At 34.6% G+C, this 21,892-nt stretch overlaps 1 protein-coding gene across 11 annotated transcripts in view; it reads left to right on the top strand.

Annotated features, from left to right (window-relative positions):
• PPP1R12A (protein phosphatase 1 regulatory subunit 12A) overlaps positions 1-21,892 on the top strand; it is a 152,006-nt gene that overhangs the window by 71,489 nt on the left and 58,625 nt on the right. For all 11 annotated transcript variants that reach the window (XR_002804704.2, XM_023631517.2, XM_070253892.1 and 8 more), the window contains exons 3-8: positions 89-207; positions 8,924-9,083; positions 12,878-13,022; positions 19,195-19,269; positions 19,906-19,994; positions 20,149-20,306. Coding sequence is in view for 10 of the 11 variants with exons in the window: in XM_023631517.2 (XP_023487285.1) it covers positions 89-207; positions 8,924-9,083; positions 12,878-13,022; positions 19,195-19,269; positions 19,906-19,994; positions 20,149-20,306 (746 nt within the window). In the remaining variant the exon portion in view is untranslated. The remainder of the gene's footprint in view (positions 1-88; positions 208-8,923; positions 9,084-12,877; positions 13,023-19,194; positions 19,270-19,905; positions 19,995-20,148; positions 20,307-21,892) is intronic.

Below are 21,892 nucleotides of genomic sequence, written 5' to 3'. Positions count from 1 at the left end.
TACATAGGAGTTTTCCTCGTTGGCTATGCATTTAGTCTTATCTCAATGATACTATCATTGCTTAACTGTCTTCCCTTTTATTTTACAGGTTTTTGATTGGTCAAGGAGCACACGTAGGAGCTGTCAACAGTGAAGGAGACACACCTTTAGATATTGCTGAGGAGGAGGCAATGGAAGAGCTACTTCAAAATGAAGTTAATCGGCAAGGTAATGTGAAAGCAACCTAAATGGAGAAAAAGTTTAAAACTGTTTTAGAAAGAATATGATACTTGACTTTTTCAAGAAAATAATTGTTGACAATGAAGGACAATCATAATTTGAGTGGGGAAAAAAATCAGCTTTCCTAACATTATGTACAGTATGATTCTGTTTGAAAAAATATGATTCTCACCTCTACTTCTTTTTAATGTTTTTAAAGTTGAAAGAAGTATCATAAGCAGTAGGATCAGGCATAAAATTATATGGTAATAAGAGCTTTGGAGAGAAATAAAACAGGCAAAGGGGATAGGAAGTGCACAGGGTGAATGTTACACATTGCGAATTTAAATAGAGTGGTCAAGAAGTCCTCACCGATAAGGTGGTATTTAAGTTAAGATCTGACTGAGGTGAAGGAATGAATCATACAGATTTGGGGCAAGAACATTCTAGACAGAGCAAGAGCATTGAGTGCAAGGATGAGAGGGTGCCTGGTGTGTTCAGAGAGGGCAGCATGTAGACTGGTGTAACTGGAGCAGGCAGAACAAGGAAGAGGTGAGGCTAGAAGAAGATGAGGTCTCAGAAGTGGCCATATCACATGAGGCCTTGTGGGCCATTGGAAGGACTTTGGCTTTTCTTCTGGGTGAAATAGGAAGTGAAATAGAATTGAGGTAGAGGAGTGACATAATCTGACTTACTTTAGAAAGGATCTTTGTGGCTGTTGTATTTAGAATAGATTGTAGGAAGGTAAGGGCAGAAGTAGGTTGTTATAGACAAAATGATCTGAAGAGGTTGGATTTTAGATACATTTTGAAGATTTGGCCAAGAAAATTAGATTAAGGTATGCAGGAAAGAAGGTGGCAGGGCAGATTCTAAGGTTTTTGGTTTGAGCAACTGGATGGATGAAGTTTCTATTTGAGATGTGAATATTGTGGGAAAAGTAGATTTTATAAGGAAAGTTCAGAGATTCATTTTCAGATGTGTTAAGTTTGCCTGTTAGATATCCAAGCATTTGAATATGTGAGGAGAGAGAGGTTCAGGCTGGAGATAGAAGTTTGGGGGATGTTAATTTATAGATGAGTGATTGCTTATAGGTGGAGTTTCTTTTAGAAGTGATGAGTGTTCTAAAACTGATTGTGGTAATGGTTATACAACTCTGCGAATTTACCTAAAACTACTGAATTATATGCTTTAAATGGTACGTGAATTATATCTTAATAAAGCTGTTATTTTAAAAATACACACGTAAAAAAATTAATACAGTGACTCCTCTTTTGGGTATATACCCAAAGAATTAGAAGGAAGATTTCAAAGAGATATTTTACACCCATGTTTATAACTGCATTGTTCATAATAACCAAAAGATGGAAGTAAACCAAGTGTCCATCAACAGATGAATGGATAAACAAAACGTGTAATATACAAACAATGGAATGCTATTCAGCGTTAAGAACGAAATTCTGACACATGCTACAGCGTAGGTGAACCTTAAGGACATTATGCTAAGTGAAATAAGCCAGTCACAAAGAGACAAATACTATATGATTCCACTTAGATAAGGTACCTCATGTAGTCACATTCTTAGAGGCAGAAAGTGGAATGACGATTGTCAGGAGGTGGGGATGGGGATTTGTTGTTTAACGGGTATGACGTTTCAGTTTTGCAGGATGAAAAGAGTTCTGAAGATTGGTTGTACAACAGTGTAAATGTGCGTAACACTACTGAACTGTGTACTTAAAAATGGTTAAGATAAGGGGCCGGCCCCATGGATGAGCGGTTAAGTTCATTCGCTCCACTTCAGCTTCCCGGGATTTCGCTGGTTCGGATCATGGATGTGGACAGGGCACCGCTCATCAGGCAATGCTGAGGTGGTGTCCCACATAGCACAACCAGAAGAACCTACAACTAGAATATACAACTATATACAGGGGGCTTTGGGGAGAAGAAGAAAAAAAATAAAAATAAAAATAAATAAAAATGGTTAAGATGGTAAATTTTTTGTTATATGTATTTTACTTACAGTTAAAAATTTTTAAATATATAAATAAAATTACAATATGTATTTCCACTATATTCCATTATGTTTAGGCAGTGATTAAATGTGTATTATCAGAAGAAAACTGTTTTTTTCTAAGGTTAAGTGATAAAGGAAAGGTATGGGATATTGATTTAGAGGGTTGACTCCTGCCGAAGTGTGGTTCATTGGGAAATAGAAGTAAAGGAATAGAAGCTAAGTCAGTGCCTTGAAAAGAGAGTTTTATTCCTTGGGATTAGGAAAATTTATAATGACTACTCAGTTGTTAAAAAATATCTTAGGCACTGAAACTGAGAAAATATTTAAATGCCTAAATAGAATTGAGGCATTGTAACAAATGGTTGAAGGTACCTGGAGCTTGGAAGAAACAGGGCACACTTTAGAAAAGTAGTTATAAACTGGAGCTTGGATAAGTACTTAGAAGAGCTTTTAACAACTATGTTCTAAGCAGGCATTTTGGGGTAATGGGATCCTCAAGACTTGAGGAAACAGAAAGAATAGATATAAAGCATCACAGCCTAGAAAGAAGAGTACCTTATCTGCTCATCTTGCCCTGATGAGCACCCAGGTAGATAGCTGTTTCCTGTCAAAATAAATCTTTTTATGCTGTCCAATATTAGTTAGCAATTATTATGAACTAGGAAAGGCATGGAGATGTACTGAAACTTCTTGCCTTTGGTTTCCCTATAAAGGAAATTGTTAGCAAGGCTGATTTTAATTGTAATGATTCCTTCAGTATTGATTAATGTGCCAACAAATGTTCTGAGTGCTGGATATTAGGGGGAAAAAAGAATAAGACAGTCTTTGTTCTTAGGGATTTCACAGTGTAGTGGAAGTGGCAGATATATAAACAGCTTCACAGTGCAGTGTGCTAAAATATAGATAGGAACAGAATGTTGGGGGAGAACAGAAAAGGCTATGACTAACTGCTTTCAATAGTCAGGAAAGGTTTCAGAGTGATGACATTTGAGAGGGAGTTTGCTTGGCAGAGAAGGAGGTAGTAGATAGAAAAGGCATGTCAGGCAGGGGTATCAACATGTGCAAAGAAAAGGAATTGGAGACATAACATATGCAGAGAATTCATTAGAATTGGAATGAAGAGGGAAAGTCAGGATGGAATTAGTAGGAGTAGGAGGTGAGGCCTGAAAAGATGAGGCTGGAGCCAGATGGTGAAGGACATCTATTTTGTAGGCATTGGACAGATGCGACGAAGATCTCCAAGCAGGAAATTAACCTGATTGGATTTGGTTTTTAGTAATAAAGCTAATGGCAGATTGGAGGATGAATTAGCATGGGGAATGCATAGTGGCATGCTTTCCTTGAAGAAAGCTCTTAAAAGATGCTAAGGACCAAAAGGATTACATTTAAGATGGAAAAGAGCAGGACTGTCTTGAGGAAGTACTAAGATAAAGTTAAAGCATTTTGGTGAAGAATTGAATCTGGAGATGAAGGAAGAGTTAAAGCCAACTCATCTGCCTCCTGAAGTTTGCATTCTAAGAAGTGATGATTGGATGGATTCATATGGGAAAATAGGGCATGAAGCAGAAACAGATATAGGGAGTACGTGAGTTTGTTTTGGGATACGTTGAGTTTGTGGCAGCTAAAGGACATCTAGATGACAGCGTTTGGTGCACTGTTGGAACTTAGGAGATGTCAGGATGGAAAATGTAAATCTGGGAGAATAATAAATAGATAAGGAGAATTCTTGGAAATAATAGATGAGATGACCTTGGAACTTAAAAGTGAAGAGCTAGTACAGTAGCTAACTTTCATTAAACGCTGATTATATGCCAGGCGTTGAGCAAAGGGCTTTACGTACATTATCTCATTTCATCCTCACAGCAGTTCTGAAAAGTTAATACTACTGTTACCCCCATTTCACAGATGAGAAATTGAGGCCCAGTGATTTGCCCATGACCATACAGGTAGGAAGTGGTATAGTTTAGTCTCAAACAGTGTGACAGGTATCTTGAGCCCACTCTCTTCATCACTGTATCATTCTGCATTTTGTTAGGAATGTCTCCTAGAAAATAGTTCATGATGTTCATTTTATTCATATAATGGGAATACATGAATTTATGTAGCATAACTTTATTCCGAAGAAACAGGATGGGGACATTTCTCATAGATTTTAATAATTAAAAAAACAGCACTCTAAATATATCTCTAGTAGTGATAAGATTTCTTAGATTGTTTATCCTAGTATGAAAGTTATTTAATATTTTTAAATTCTTTAATCGTTCTTTTGACACATTTCTTATCCTGATATGTTTGATCAATACTGAGTTATGCTTAAGTAAATTGCCTTTAAAGTGGTAATGACTGAACAGTAGCTAAAAGTATTTCCAGTTTATATTTTAATGCAATTTTCTTTGTTTAGTTTCGGACACAAGTCAATTTTTGTATCTCTTAGCCGACAAAATTCCAATTTAATTTTATCTTTTCTTACCTAAGAGATTAAGCTACATTTCATTCTAAAATTTACTGTTTTTCAATAGTAGTGACAGATGTTAACTCATCTAATCACTTTATTATATCATACTCAATTTAGTTTTAATATCTATTGTTTTCATTGTTTAAAAACTTGACAGTTATAGTAGGTGGATTAAGACTGGTTAAATGCATTATAAGATTTTCTTTCTATTAGACCATAAAGCAAGAAAAGAGAAACCGGTCAAAGACTTTTAGAGCTGATAATGATAGTTAACACCTTGGTGTTTATTCCTGATCTAAGCATTTCACATATATTAATTTAATTCTCACAATAACCCTGTGGATAGGTACTTTCTACCCCCATCTTACAAATAAAAAAGCAATGGTAGCACAGATTAGGTGTCTTGCCCCAGATAATAGAGCTCATAACCGGCAGATCAGGGGTTGAAACCCAGCAGTCTAAGTGTAATATCTGTGTTCTTAACCCAATATACTAATGTTCAAAGAAATTATGGCTTTCTCAAGCCTACTAGCTAATTAATGCACTGGAATTAGAAAACAGGTATTGTAATATGTAGTACAGTGAGGTTTTAAAAAAATTTTTAATGAACTAATAATGAGCAGGGTCTGTAACTCTAGTCAGTAATATTTAGAAAAAATTTTTAAGAGTGAGAGAAGAGTTTTTCTTTTCTCATTGGATTTTCTTAAGCATAAGAAATTTCCCTTCACATATAATTTAATTTTAAGCTTGAGTTGTTTTGTTTTTGTGTGTAATTCATATAAGAGCACAATTTGGAGGCAAAAGAGGGTAATTACTTTGTAATTAGATAAAGATAGCTTGAACACAGATAAATCCAGAAATAAGAAGTGGGTATTTTTTTATTTCAAAACCAGGGGAAATTTAGAACAGTACAAGACAATAAAAGTCAGAATGTTTAAGATGGTGAAGACAAAAAGGATAAAGATAATAAAGAGGTTCGTGTGTAGAAGACATAATAAAAGAATAAAGCATAAGAAAATAAATCAGTCTGAGAAAAAGCATTTAGTAAAAAGGTTATTCTTAATGTATTTTAATTACAGCTTTATAATTTCTTTTATGATAACATTAGAAGGCATCTTAAATATGATGGACTGAACATTGGTCCTGAGCTAATTCTATTGCCAGTCATGCTTCTTTTCTTTTTTTGGTGAAGAAGATTTACCCTGAGCTAACATACATTGCCAGTCTTCCTGTTTTTTTGTTTGTTTGTTTGAGAAAGATTAGCCCTGAGCTGACATCTCCGCCAATCCTCCTCCATGTCTTGTCTGTGCGAACCTGGGCCTCTGAAGCAGAGTGCGTGGAACTTTAACCACTAGGCCACGGGCCTGCCCCCAATCTTCCTCTTTTTTGCTTGACGAAGATTGATCCTGAGCTAACATATGTGCCAATCATCTCCATTCTGTGTGTGGGATGCCACCATATCATGGCTTGATGAGCAGTGTGTAGCATGCCCAGGATCTGAACCCGCAAACCCCGGGGCACGGAAGCAGAGCGTGCAGACTTAACCACTATGCCACTGGGCCAGCCCTGAAATGGTGATACTTTTTAAATAAAGATTATAATAGGTTTGGTTCATTAAATATATATAGTGCATTTAATTGATTGTTTTTATAAAGTCTATCTGGAAAATCTTATTGCAGGTTTCTTTCAAATGTGGTAATGAGATATTACAGTCTCTAACTTGAAGATGACTTTTCATGTACTTGTGTAATTTTGGTATTTTAAAAATATTTCTCAGCTATGGTCTACTTTTTAGAAGTTGAGTTCACTTTAACAGTTTACTTGTCTCTTGAGTAAGTAGCTATGTGCTAAGCAGACAAGATAAGGATAGAGTCCAGGTAGAGGATGATAGTTTGCACGACGGCACTGACACATGATTCACTCGGGGACCTGTGTGGAGATCTAGATGATTAGAACATTGGGCGATGATAGAAGAGAAAGACTAGAGGTTAAAAATGCATTGAGAGCAAATCAAAAAAGGTTTTGTCTGCTACACAAAAGAGCTTGAGCTTTGTCTTATAGGAAGTGAGCAATCATTGACAAATTTATGTAGAAAAGAGAGATGGTCATATTTCGATACAGAAGAACCACTCTGGCAGTGATGGGAGGAATGAATCGGAAGGGACTGAGGCAAGTGAGTTAAGGATCAATAGTAGTAGTCAAGGTATGAGTTATAAGACATGAATTGAGATGGTAATAGGGCCATCAGGAAGACCGTCTAGGAGATGGCAGCTCAAAATCTGGTAATTAATTGGATGGGGGCTAGGGATAAGGTAAAGGGAGGGATTAAGTTAGACTTCCAGGTGACTGGGTCAGTAGTGGTACCTAGTAGTGTAGGAAACAAGTCAGGCAGTCAGCAGACTGACTGGAAAATTGAGGTAAGATTTCAGTGTTGAGTTTGAGGTGACCATGGCATATTGTTTTATTGTGTTATTTCCCCAGTTTTGACTTCTCTGTTCTCCAGGCTCAGATATCCAATTGACTACTTGATATCTCCAATTAGATGTCTATTAGGGCATCTCAATTGTCACATTTCCAAAATTGAAAATTTAATTTTTCCAGTTGCTCACACTACAAACCTTTGATTCATCCTTGACTCCTGTATTCCTCCTATATCCAGACTAACAGCAAATTTTGTTAGTGTGCCTTGAAGAACCCAGAATCTAACCTCTTTACTACCTTCGCCACTACCATCCTGGTTCAGGTTACCATCATCTCTTGCCTGGTTTATTTGCTATAACCTCCAAATTGATACCTCAGTTTCTCTTCTTAACTTTTCAACTTAAGTGATCCTCTTAAATTAAGTCAGGTAGTGTCACCCTGCTCGTTGTCTTCACTGCTGTAAAGACCCCCTGGCCTTCCTCTAAACAGAAGAACATTCCAAGCAGGCTTCTGCCTCACAGTTTACCAGTACTTCCCTTTGCCTGGAATCTTCTCCAGATTATAGTATGACTGTCACTTGCTTTATTTCTTACTGTAATGTCACCTTACCAAAGAGGCTGATCTTTACCACCTATATAAAATAAAAACTCTCATTACTCTCTGTCCCTTTACCCTTTATTTTTCTTGACAGATGTATCATCTTCTGCCATATAATAAATTCATCTCTATATCTATAGCATCTAATAAAGTACCTGACATACAGGAGGCACTCAGTACATAATGAATGAATGAAAAATTCTGATGAGACAGTTGGATACATGGATATGAATTATAGGAGAGATCTTAGCTGAGGAGTTATGAGTGTGTATAATTGTTTTTTACTCATTTATATGTTCAGCCATCATTCATTTAGTGAACATTTACTGATCCCTTTTTCTTGTGTCAGGTACTCAACCAGAAAGTGGAGATGAAAGATAAAAAAGCAAAGCAGTATCTTTACCTTTAATAAGCTCATAGTCTTCTGGAGTAAGATAGATTGTAAATGCATTGTGGTATGTGCTGTTTGTTAAATATCCAGCAGTTGAAGCCATAAGACAACATGATATCATTTAGGAATTTCAGGATTATCTTTTCTATGTTAATTTTTTTCTCAGGAAGTTGAGCTCTTTTGAAGAACTAGTGTCTTGTTCCTTTTTGAGTTCTGCTTGCTCTTACCATCTCAACCTAGCGCGATGCTGCTTCTTAAATACTTTCAAATGAATAAACATCTCTTTAACTTGTTAAAATTATAAAACTAATACTAATGGTATGAACCATGTACTATGTTGGAAAAGAAAATGGAATTTGGTAGAAAAGTAATCTGTTTTAAGGTATAGTAAATTTTAGATGAAGACAGGACCTCCAAGTTGAAGTGTTCAGTAAACATTTATACCTACTAGGCTAGAGTTCAGAGAACTGGTCAAAGCAATGGATAGAAATTTGAGACTTCATGACATTTGATTGCTTTAAAAAAAAAAACACCTTATTTTTTAAATCAAAGGATGAAATACCTTGAGGAATATTCAAATTTTAAAAAACAGAAGGAATAATCAGAAAAGGTAAAAAGAAAGCCAAAATATGTTGTGGGTCAAAAATTAAATAAGCAGTAGTTAAGGCTAGTAAAAGATCTGCAGTATTTCCACATTTCTTTATTCAACCAGCTTACAGCAGCCTATTTTCAAAAATATAATTTCACTTCTAATTTTCATTTCAACTTGAAATGTTTTGGATAATTTTATTTCCGAACATAAAAAGAATATTTTCTATGAAGAAAAAATAAAACGTTTTTATTTTATCAGGGGTTGATATAGAAGCAGCTCGAAAGGAAGAAGAACGAATAATGCTTAGAGATGCAAGACAATGGCTAAACAGTGGTCACATAAATGATGTCCGGCATGCAAAATCTGGAGGGACAGCCCTGCACGTTGCAGCTGCTAAAGGCTATACAGAAGTTTTAAAGTAAGTATTGCTCTTCACAGTCATTTTTCTTCTTCGATTTGTTTTCTTTACTTCATTGTTCCTTTTCTTAAGATACCTGCAAACGTTATTTTGAAACAGCTTATAAAAGTTATTTAATGTCCATTTACCGGGAGAAAGAGAAAACTACGTTGAATATTGCTTTGTTTCTAAAGTTCTTTCTTTCACTCTCAAATTTTGGTTATTCTACTGTTGTTTTCTTCTGTTGCAGTTTTCTAATAAGTTAAATTTGAGTGTCATACCACCATTATATGTTACCTTCTGGGCTAATAAATTATTACAGAGTCATTTTGAGGTTCCCCAAATAAGTTAACTCTGGTTGCTAAGAACAATGTCACATAGAAACATATCATCAGATTCTGAGAGTTTGATTCCTACTGAACATAATTTATCTAAAATACAGTTTTCTTCTTACTATATGAACACTGGAACTCAGAGTGCCATTAGAGTGATATTAAATATCAAACCATAAGAAACTTGGACTTGTATAGGGCTATATATTGATCAGCAAATTTCCTTGGAAGAAAGCTCCTTTATGTCAAAAATAAATGTTTGTTTTGTTTTTTTTTACTTATGCAAGGCAAAGTTGTTGGCAACTATATGAAAAAAAAACCTCAGTGCATAACTTTTGTTATATGTATGTGAAAGGAAATCAGACTGGCCCTTAGCAAAATCTACTGCACCCTTTGTATTGCTTTGGTTCCACTGGGCTTCCAGTGTCAGTCTGTGCTCTTTATTCCCTCTCCTCAGTAAAAACAATGAAGTGTAAGGTGGTCGATGATTCCCGTTTCCTCCTCTTTCAATCGCTACTCACTTCAATAACTTAAGCTTTCTCCTAGAATAGTACAGTTAACTTTTAAGTAGGGTACTTGTCCCCCATCTGTTTCTCTCTAATGCAAAGCTTTTCAAACCCCATTAGTGTTTCACAAAATGAACTTAGTGAGTTGCCAACAGCATTTTTTTAAAAGAACTGAAAATATCAAAGAATATTGCATATGGTAAATGTAAACATTGTTTTTTAAAACTCTTGTTTCTATAAACATATATATGAGTACTGGATTGTACTATAAAATAGATTTCTAGACTGCTTCCAAGTGCTCTTTGTAATTAGGTTATCTGGGCTCTTAAAATCCTTCATTAAGATTCTCATTGGGGATCAAGATAAAAATTACTTAGCATGTAAGACCTTTAGTCCTTTGGCCACTGGCCTGGGCTCTCTTTTAAGCTAAGCTGCTACCGTTGCTCCTGAGGCTTGCATTATTTCAGCTGTATATATCTACTTGAAGTTCTATCATGATGTCTTAATACCTACTCTTGTTTCTGTCTAGATACCTTCATTCACCATCTCTTCTTCAACTTGAAGGCAAATTCCTTTCAATCCTTTGACTCTCTTTCAAGGGTCTTAAGCCTATGGAAAAAAAATGCTCAACCTTGTTTATAATAGTAGATAAAGCTACAGTGAATTACCATTTTCCGTCTGTCATATTGGCAAAATCAAAACGTTTGGCACAGTGTTAGCAAGGTTGGGAAAAAGCACTCTCTTGATTACTGGTGGAAGTATAAATGACAATTGTGCAAATTCTGTGAAAGTAATGATTATTATTTGGCCTAGCAATTCTGCCTCTAGGAATGTATTTGTCAGATATTCTCACTCACATAGGAAATAAGGTATGTGCTAGTGGCATTGTTTATAATAGGAATAGGAGAATGGTTGAATAAATTCTAATACATCCTTTCACTGGAATACTCTGTAGCAATTAAAACAGTGCATATATGTAGATATGGAAAGAGCCCGAGGATGTATTATTAAGTGTCAAAACCAAGGACAGACGTATGCGTCATTTGTGTTTGTTTAAGAAAATTTTAAATTGTATTTGCTTACACATACATAAAATCTCTGTAAGGACCCAGTCAAAATTAGTAGTGTGGTTATCTATGGGGAGGGGAAACTGGTTGGTTGGCTAAAGGTCAGCAGTGGAAGAGTGGCTTGCTTATGTAGCCATTTATTCTTAGTTCTGAACCTTGTGAGTATTTTACTTAGGAAATAAAATATTAAATGAAAGATAAATACTTCTGTTTCTACTGTAGCCTTCTCACCACTTACTCCTCCCTGCCCAAACACACTCAATCCCTTTCAATTGATTTTGATGCTTTTCAGCTCTGGACTCCCATTGTGTCTCCATCACAGAACCTATCTGTGAAGGTTGATTGCTGTTTTACTTGACTTTTGTCTTTCCATTAGAAGAATATGATAAGTACTGTCTTATTTTTTGAGTATCTTTGTATGGCCTGGCCTATACAGAGAGAGCCAAATGTTTGTGGGAGGAAGAGATGTATCTACCTTCCTCTCCACACAGAATCCCAAGTACTTATAATTGTATGTCACTCAGGATATTTAACATTATTATAGTTCATATTTCCTAATAGGGGATATATTTTTATTATCATATATTCCAGTATGATTTCTCTCTCTATTAATACAGTTTCTGAAAATGTCTATGTTAATGGACATATTTTTTTAACTTAAATCTCTGGACTTATATCTGTTAGTCTGTTCTTTAGATCAGTGGCTCTTAATGTTGCTCTGCAGGCAGGTGACAGGCAGTGATATGAGAATCATATGGGGGACTTATTGAAAATATAGATTGGCAGGGCCCGTCTCCCATTATGCTGATTAATTCAGTGGGACTCGGGTGGAGCTGGGGTATTTTTTTTTTTTTTACAAGTTCTTCAGATGGTTCTGCTTAGGAACCAGAATTGGAAACAGCTTCTTTAGATATTGTTGGAAAATAGAAGATCAGTTCTTGAAACATAACTAAATGAAGGGTTGTGTATTAGCTATCACTACCACCTCCTGTAGGTAGAAAGAAGCCCTTCTCAAGCTCGACGTCTTGGAAAGTAAGGTAAAGGTCAACTAGATTTCATGAGCTGTGAAATATTTAGTGTTCGCCTGTGTGTGTTGGGGGAGGGGCTGTGCTGTGTGCAATTTATAGACCCATTCTTTGCTCTCTGTGAGCTTAATTTCTAGATAAAATAAAGGTTGATGTCCGTATACAGTCAGAAGGGCATACTAACATAATTTATGCAACTCTTTGCATTTTATTAAAATATATCCCTGTTTTCTAGCTTTGTTGATGATTGGAATATCTGCTGTCTACTGCTACAGAAAAGTAGATTTGACCCCTTGGAGTATTTGTTTTGCTTTGCTTTATTCCTAACAGTCAGATTGTCATTTTCCTACGAAAGTTTTCCATGGTAAAGGTTCTCGAAAGCTTTCACCAAACTGATTCCTCAATTGCAAGGCAGCAAAAACACTACAAAATAAGCTTGTTTGATCCCAGGATATTTTTAGAACACATTTAGCCTGAGATGATATCATATGGACACCTGAAGACATTCCCTACAATAAATCAGTTTTAACATACAAATTGATCCAGTAGTTTTTGATCTCACATTGAAAGACTGTGAAAATTTCAGTTACGAGTCATATTAACAAGAATTAATCAGTGTCACATGAAACTGTAAGACTTAGAGTCATTAGGAATTAGTTAAAGCTGAATGCATTATTATGGTAGTAACTCAAGATCCTCTATACCAGTGCTTTCTAGGAATTCACCTTCTTTTGCCCTGGTTAATTCATTGGGTGGGGCAGGGAGGGGGATATGAACTATGAAAAGAAATGTAAGTTTTTGTTAACTCATAGGGTATAAAGCTGTTGGTTATGTTTGTTCATTTCTAGATTTTAATGATTATCTAATTCACTGTAATTTCTTTAGACTTTTAATACAGGCAGGCTATGATGTTAATATTAAAGATTATGATGGCTGGACACCTCTTCATGCTGCAGCTCACTGGGGTAAAGAAGAAGCATGTCGAATTTTAGTGGACAATCTGTGTGATATGGAGATGGTCAACAAAGTGGTAGGCCTTTTAAATATTTTAACTTTTAGAAATATAGTTTTAGCCTAAAAAATGTTATAAGAATATAAATGATATAGTTATGTTAAGTTTTATGAAACATTTTGTTTCAATCATTTATTGATTTGTATTATTAATTGTCTTTTTCAACTACCTACCAGGTAATTTTGACCTTGTTCTGCAAAGAAAGAAGTATTACTCTTTCAGTAATCAAATTAACATCCATATAGAATAGATTGGGGTACTTCCATAGATATTATGTACTTAGGAATTCATAAAGTAAGAAAATTTTGCATTTCTATGTGTATGTTTTCTCCCATCACTATATTTATGAATTGGAACATAGATAGAAGCGTTTCTAATTCTCTTTAGCTGACAGTCTTATTTGTATGCTTATAGTAGTTTTTTAAGTGATGTGGATAGTGCGGTCTTAATAGCAGGTGAGAATTGTGAAAACCGTAAAGTTTTATGCCAGATAAAATCAATGAGATGCAACAACATCTAATCTCCTAGTTTTGCAGATGAGAAGACAGTTTAGTGAGGTAGGTGATTTATTTAAAATCACCCAATTATGTAGAGGAAGGAGGGAGCGAATGTCATATAAGTGTTTTTCAGAAAATCATGAGCAGATTCAGGTTATCAAATTCCTTATTAGATTAGACTTTTCTCCTCTGCTCCCTTTCACATACCATCAATGAGTTCTTTCTACTAGTATTTCTACTAATTCCCTCCCACTCCATGTTGGTAGATAATAAAAGTTATCTACCAGTAGTTGCAGAGCTCAAAACATGCCTCCTTTAATGAGCTTAATTACTCTTAACTTTCATAAACTATCCCTTCTGTATTGCATTTCGTAGGATAATATAGTGGATTACTTACCAGAGGTTCCTAAAATGATCTTATCTTTATTCAGATGGTACCATGTAATTCTATTGTGTCCATTAATATGGTGGTGTTGCTGGTTACTCTGGTAACTGCAGTTTCTAATTGGGGATGTGCAAAGGGAAGAGGGCAAATATGACATACCATATGCCTGAGATTTGCCTACGAGTAGGTGGTTGGCGTTTGAGGGTAGTAGTGCAGATTCATGTCCTAGTTGCTCACATAAAGAGAGAAAGAAACCCAAAGAACTCCTTTCTTCTTTCTGGAATATTTTGTATATATATTTATGAATGTATTTTATATAAGAAATGTTCAGGGAAGGAAATTGTGGGAGGTGGTGAAAATCTTCAGGAAAGTCAATATAAAAATGATCCGTCTCTAAGTATACAGATGCTCTTATATATAAGTACAAAAGTCTTCAATCTAAATTTTAGTGAAAACTTTTGATAATGTGCTTTCTGTTGTTTTTTATTATAATAGTATTCTGTTTTGTAATCAGCATTAGAAGACAAATGTTGATACTATTTAATTTTAAATAAAAAGGCCAGCTAATTTTAGCTTGACAAGTCATCTTTCCTCTCCTTTCATGTAGAAATTTTCCCAGCAGTTGGGATTTTTCTGAAGAAATTTGTAGACCTGTTATCTCCTGATCTCTGTTCTGCATTCCTGTCTTTCTCCCAATAGTGCCGCCCTAACGGCTGCTTGTCTGCTGACATGGGCCGTGCTGGTTGGTTCATTCGGTGATAGTGGCCTCCAGATAAGGACCAGAAGAGAGGAACTTTTAATTGAGATGGTTTTCCAAAAAGATTATATCACTTTCTAGTTTAAGCATGTTATGTTATGCTGGTGAAACATACACAATATATAGTATGTATGAGAAAAAACTATTTTATCTTGCATCTGTTCTATAATTGTTCAATTCCTATGCCATACAATTCATCATAATTATGCTGTAGGAGGAAGACTACCTATAAAATCATTTTGCTTTATCTACCTTTGTTTCCGTATTAGTATAGTAGCAGTTCCTTGTATCACCCTAAATTTTAATGTCTTATTCCCTCATTTCAGCATTTCACTGCATCTTTATCTGATCTTAAAAGAATTGTGCCTCATAATTCCTTAAAATTTTAGAGTTTTCAACTTGTTTTCCCACATATTGTCTACTGCTATCCTTTTAACAACCCTATAAAGTTGTTGTCTGAGTTTTGCAGATTTGGGAACATGATCAGAGAAGTCGAGTAATTTTCCTAAAGCCATAATAATTGTTTCTTTTTATTCTGCTAAGTTCCTCTGCAACTTTTCGTAGTTTTTGGTTTCTTGTTTGTTTTATTTTTCCAGATATTAACTCATAAGTTGTAAAAATATCATTTTAAAATTTTTGTCAAAATATGATCTTTTTTTAAAATTATCAAGATTTTAAAGATATTTTAATAGTGAGGAGCTACATAATGTGTATATCATTCTAAAGGCCTTTGTGCCCTAAATATACCCCCAAACAAGCTTTTTTTGGAACTGTATTCTGTAGTAATGGAAGATATTCTTATAAGACTTATCTCTTAATTTTTAAAATTTTAATAATTTTGCCTGTATGAGTTAGACTGTCTCACTGTTTGTTTTCATTGGCTGTATTTTAAAATAATATGTCATACTTCATGTTCCAAAACAAATTAGTCTTAATTGTTTAAACCTGCCTATATGAATTTATCCTCTCATTTGATACTGTCTTCATTACTTACAGATTGAAGATTTTTATTAAACTTCTTTTAAAAGTATCAAAGAAATGTACTTAAGATACCTTCAGAGTTTAGATGAATTCTTTACTAATGGAAAATGTAATTTGGGGAAATGTATAATATAGAAAATGCAACAAATGATATCATAGAAAACTTGGAAGTCTTTCTACGTGAGTGGGGAAAGTGTTCTGAAAATAAATATTTAGAGATTTTTTTAGAGTTTTATATTTAGAGTTTTTTAGAGTTTCTTTAACTTATTTGCAAACTGTAAAACATTTGCTATCATTTTAATTCATTATTATAAATTACATGATACAGACTTTAAATATAAGGATTTTTATTTTGCTTAATTTATTAAAATAATTGTTTTACTAGAGTGTACCCAAATATAGTCCATTTTTAAATATTAACTAAGATATTTTTCTAATTGGAATTTACTCTTAATGCAGTACTACAGTGATTAGTAAACAACTTTTTAGCTTGACGGCTGTCATTAAATGAATTTAGTATTTACTTAAATATTTAAATGAATAATAAGATTTCTGCTGCTGTTGATGTGCCCAAGGGGTTTTTCTCCCCCTGATGCTATCTGAGCTTATTCTTCTTTTCTATAAGACAATGGAACGGTGGAGGCCTAGATTCTATTCCCATTTTCCCATCATTACCTGTGTGACTCTGGGCAAATACCATACACTCAGAGCTGGGTTTTCTCATGTGCACAGTGTGAATCATAATAATGTTTGTCCCGACTGCTTCACTGGTTGTTGTGAAGATGAAGAGAGATCATACCTGTAAAAGCAGTTCAGTTAGAGTAAGTGAGGAAAGAAGAAGGAGGAGACTATGAAGTTATCCTTAATGACTCTAGTGTGGCTCTGGTAATTCACAGATACACTGAACTGGTGTTTTTAAGCAGTAGTCTTTTTCTTTTTTGATAGAGTTCTTATTTTCTCATCTGTCAACATTGTGTCCTCAGGTGTTCCCTGGTTGCTTTGAGTTACTCTGCTTATATGCCTTACTGTGTTTGTACCCCCTTAGTGAAGCTTAATAGCCTTCGAGTTGTTAAGAATCAGGTAATGTTCATAAATTTACAATTGGTTAGCTTCATCGCCATCCTATAGATTGTTTAAAGAGCATGGGTGAGTTACTGAGTTAAGATGATGGGATTGCTTTTTTGAAATTAGAAACTTTGCTCTGTGTATAGCCTACATTTTACTCTAGTTTTTATTCTCTATCAGCTGCTGTTTGCAAAGTAGACTCATTTATCAAGGGAGAAGTGAAAAGAAAGGTTAGTAAGGTGATCCAATTTTTTTATTCTTATAAAGGAAAATTCCTTGGTTATGAAACAACCTCATTGCATTTAACTACTGCTAAAATTAATTACAATTCAAAAAAAATATTTCAAGGTGTAGTATTTCATTCATGAGAAGGGTTGATTAATGCTAAAAATAATACTTAAAAAGAAGCCAGTGAGTTGTTTCCACATGATCTTCAACACGGTTTGTTTAACAGGCATAGCATGTGTAACATGTAACATTGTAGAACTAATTATACAAAGAGTATGATAATGGCAAAACAAAGAGTAATATGTATTGCTAATCTAAAGGGCATTTTCAAATTGGGGGCCAGTTATTTTGTTTCAGAGCCATTTATTCTTCAGGAATTTAATTCTTAGCATTCAATAGTCAAGGTTGAAATGGGAAAAAAGGTTTCTTAAAGCTGAAACTTTTTCTCTTGACCTGAATGGGGAAGGATAGATTGCCTCTTAAATTCATACTGAGAAGACTTTCTAACAAGAAAAGGCAGATATAAAAGCTTTTTTGAATCTTGTAAATTTTAAATTCACACATTCCCCTAGCTTGATAAAGCTGCATTTTATGTACCGTGGTTTGTGTTTTGTTTTGTTGAGGAAGACTGGCCCAGAGCTAACATCTGTTGACAAACTTCCTCTTTTTTGCTTGAGGAAGAGTGTTGCTGAGCTAACATCTGTGACAGTCTTGCTCTGTTTTTTGTATGTGGGATGCTGCCACAGCACGGCTTGATGAACAGTGCATATGTAGGTCTCTGCCCAGAATCTGAACCTGTAAACACCAGGCTGGCCCCTGTGTTCTTTTAATTTACAGTTCATAAACCATAGCTTTTATTTTATACATAGACAATGGAAAAACTAGCTCAGATACTGGATAGCTTATATTTCAGAAATGTAACTCCTTTCCAAGGAGATGTCAATATCCTAGTGTTGGTATAGAATTGAGGGTTGTGCTTTGTTTTTAAATGGAAGAATTTTTATGATTTTAGAAGTCATTATTATCTATCCATCTGACTTTGTTTCTGGATCTAAGACTCCTATTATGAAAGAAATTTGGATTTTCAGAATGGTATATTTTCTAGTTGAAAAAAGTTGGATTTTTTCTGAGAAAGGATCATAACTCTGGCTAACATATAAGGTAGAATATATTGTAAATAATGAACTTTTTGGCGTTGTGTACCAGTATTGTTATTATAAAGACTAATGAAGGCAACAGGAACAATCATTACTATGTTTAGTTAAGAGCTCTTTGAAATTTTCTTTTGTATGTTGAATAAAAATGCATTGAGAGATGTTCATCTGGACTGTTTTTTGAAACTAAGTAATACCTGTGGCTGGCTGAGCTTTAAGCAGTTTAGACATATATATTTTGACTTTATTACTCTACTAAGAACTTAATTAATTTTTAGGGAGGTATCAAAAAGAAATAAGACCTTAAAAGGTTAAATATGGAGTTACCACATGACCCAGTAATTCCACTCATAGCTGTATCCCCAACAAAATGAAAATAGATGTCCACACAAGTTTTTGCATGAATGTTCATAGCAGTGTTATTCATTATATATAGCCAAAAAGCAGAAAGCAAAAGCAAATGTCCATCAGCTGATGAACAGATAGCAAAGTGTAGTGTGTCATGCAATGGAATATTACTGAGCAATAAAAAGGAATGCATGCTACAACATGGATGAACCTTGAAAACATTACGAAAAGTGGAAGAAGCCAGTCACAAAGGACCACAGTTTGTATGATTCCATTTATATGAAATGTCCAGAATAGGCAAATCTATCATATCAGAAAGTAGATTAGTGATTGCCTTGGGCTGCCGGGAGCGGGGGAGAAAAGTAGGAGAGGTGACTGCTAATGGGTATGTCGTTTCTTTTGGGGTGATGAAACTGTTCTAAAATTGACTCTGCTCATGGTTGTGAAACTCTGTGAATACACTAAAAACCATTGAATTGTACACTTTAAATGGGTGATTTGTATGGTATGTGAATTATGTCTCAATAAACCTGTTGCCAAAAAAGTAAAGGCAGATGTATCAGCTGCTTCTCTCTCCTGTGGATTTCTCATACATCTCGTCAAGTCATGTGTATTATGTTTTTTAACTACCATAAAAAATGTTATCTGGCTTCTCTGTATATATTTGTACAGAATCACCAAAGGCATTTTATAATTAATTGAGATATATATATATATATATATTTTTTTTTTTTTTTTTTTTTCACCATCACCACCCTGCTTGTTTCCTACCTAGGGCCAGACAGCCTTTGATGTGGCAGATGAAGACATTTTAGGATATTTAGAAGAATTGCAAAAGAAACAAAATCTGGTATGTTTGAAGACTGTCTAACTGTGAATTTCAGACAGTTGAAAAAGTGTTCTTAAAATGTTTTGTACTTTTTGGTTTTAAGTTATTCCTGGCAATCAAGCTAAATGACAGTAAAACAGAATAAAGGAGTAGTGGTGGTTTTTAGCCTTTTTTATTGCTTATCCTTATTTCTCTAACCTCCCCTTCACAAAGTGAATGCCTCTGTAATGCATATGTTCTCAAGAATAACATGCTTTTGTAATTTCATAAGAAAATTTGCTTAGAAGGTAAAGACTATAAAATCTCAGATTTCTAAAATAGCAGGTCCTAGATAAGCAAGGAATTACGTAACTAGGAAATAGGTATTTAAGTAAAATATCATCAGACATCCTGAGTGGTTATTGGACCCTGACTTTTTCAGTGAACTGAAGTTGGAGGGATCTAAAAAAATCCATCTTAGTCCTTCATGGTGCTTTTTATCTGTCTAGTCCTCTTTATTCTTTATCCAAGCCCTTTTCAGGTAAAAAATCTTCTGTTTTGTTTTGTTTTTGTTTATTGTTCTGAAAACTGCTTTGTTAATTATTTTAAATTCTGTATTTTACTCATTATTATTATTTTAATAGTATTCTTATTTTCTTTTGCATAACTTTTATAAAGCTCCATAGTGAAAAACGAGAGAAGAAATCTCCACTCATTGAATCAACAGCCAATATGGAGAATAATCAGTCACAGAAGACCTTTAAAAAGTAAGTAAAATATTAAAGTAAGTTTTGTTTTGTTATGAAATGGGTTGGCATGATGGCCACAGACATGATTATTGGGTTTTGTGGATCTGGGAAAAATTAATGTGTTTTGACATTTGGTGTTTGTAATCATTTGAAAGCTCTTTTCCTTTCACAGCAAAGAGACATTGATTATTGAGTCAGAGAAAAATGCATCCCGTATTGAATCTCTGGAACAAGAAAAGGTTGATGATGAAGAAGAAGGAAAGAAAGATGAATCTAGCTGCTCTAGTGAAGAAGATGAGGAAGATGACTCAGAGTCAGAAGCTGAAACAGGTAAAATTTGAAGGTTAAAGGGATTCTCAATGAATTTTGATGTAGTGTAAAATGAGATCAGGCTTTAATTTTGAAACTTTTCAGACTGATTTGCTACTTGTTTGGACACCTGCCAAGCCAGTAAATTACCTTTCAGTGAGCATTAGAATCTTAGGTATAGCTGTGAGTTCTTGTTCTCTGATTACCGGGAGGCTCTTGTTCACCTCTGCTTTTTGCTGACCCGTGCTTTCAGGTTTTACGAAGATGAAGAGTCTCCTGAGGCTCCCTTAGGATAGTGCAGATAGGGTATAAATGGGTTCCCAGCAATTCAAGAATACTTCTGCTGCTTTCTGAAGCCCAAAAGACTGGGAAGCTGTTTCTAGCAGGATCCCAAACATGCCCTAAGAAATAGTAAAGTTTTAGAAAGTTGGGACCGAATCAGGATACTTTCCTGAGGAGATGTGGGGAAATCTGCTTTGTTTTGAGAAATTTTAAAGGTACAGAAAAGTATAAAATAATAAACATTCATATTCGAACTACCAAGACTTAATAGCTGTTGACATTTAGTGATATATGCTTTAAATTTTTTTTTTAGTAAAATTAAAACATTGTCGTCTTCAACCACGAGCCCTAATCTGCTTCTCTTTCCTTTCTTCCCAAAGGCAATTACTGTCATGAGTTTTTTCTATAATCTTTTAATCTATTTTTATACTCCTATCTTACTGTATATTCAGAAGTAATATAAAGTAATTACAAGATTGTTTTGTGTTTTTATTTTTATACCCTAGAAGTTGTTATGCAACTTACTTTTTTTCACTGGAAGATTATATTTTTGAGATTTCTTCGTATCTGTCTGGATCTTTATCTGTCTACATAACTTATCCCTTTAGTTGCTGTATAGTATTCATTAAATACATCCATTTCCCTTCTGATAAAAATTTCCTTATTGCTAATTTTTTGTTGTTGCAAGTAATGCCACAGCCCTCATTTGTGTAATTGCCTCCTTGTGTGTCTGTGCAAGAGATTATCTAATAGATAATACTTAAAAGTTGAATTACAGATATACCTTGGAGATACTGGAAGTTCTGTTCTAGACTACCACAATAAAGCAAATTTCACAATAAAGTGAGTCACACAAAGTTTTGACTTCCCAGCGCATATAAAAGTTATGTTTATGCTATTCTGTACTCTCTTAAGTGTGCAATGGCATTATGTCTAAAAAAACAATGTACATACCTTAGTTAAAAAATGCCTTTTTGCCAAAAAATGCCAACCATCATCGACGCCTTCAGTGAGTGGTAATCTTTTTGCCTCAGTGTTGATGATTGCTGACTGATCAGGGTGATGGTTGCTGAAGGTTAGGGTAGTTGTGGTAATTGCTTAAAATAAGACAACAATGAAGTTTGTTGCGTTGATTGACTCTTCCTTTCACGAACAATTTCTCTGTAGCATGTGATGCTGTTTGATAGCATTTTACCCACAATAGAACGTTCTTTCAAAATTAGAGTCAGTTCTCTCAAACCCTGCCACTGCTTAATCAACTGAGGTTATGTGATATTCTAAATCCTTTCTTGTCATTTCAACAATCTTCACAGCATTTTCACCAG

This window comes from Equus caballus, chromosome 28 (assembly GCF_041296265.1).
Source record: "Equus caballus isolate H_3958 breed thoroughbred chromosome 28, TB-T2T, whole genome shotgun sequence".
NCBI lineage: Eukaryota > Metazoa > Chordata > Mammalia > Perissodactyla > Equidae > Equus > Equus caballus.
The sequence above is the reverse complement of the archived record's forward strand: the minus strand, read 5'-3'. Positions and strand labels throughout refer to the sequence as shown.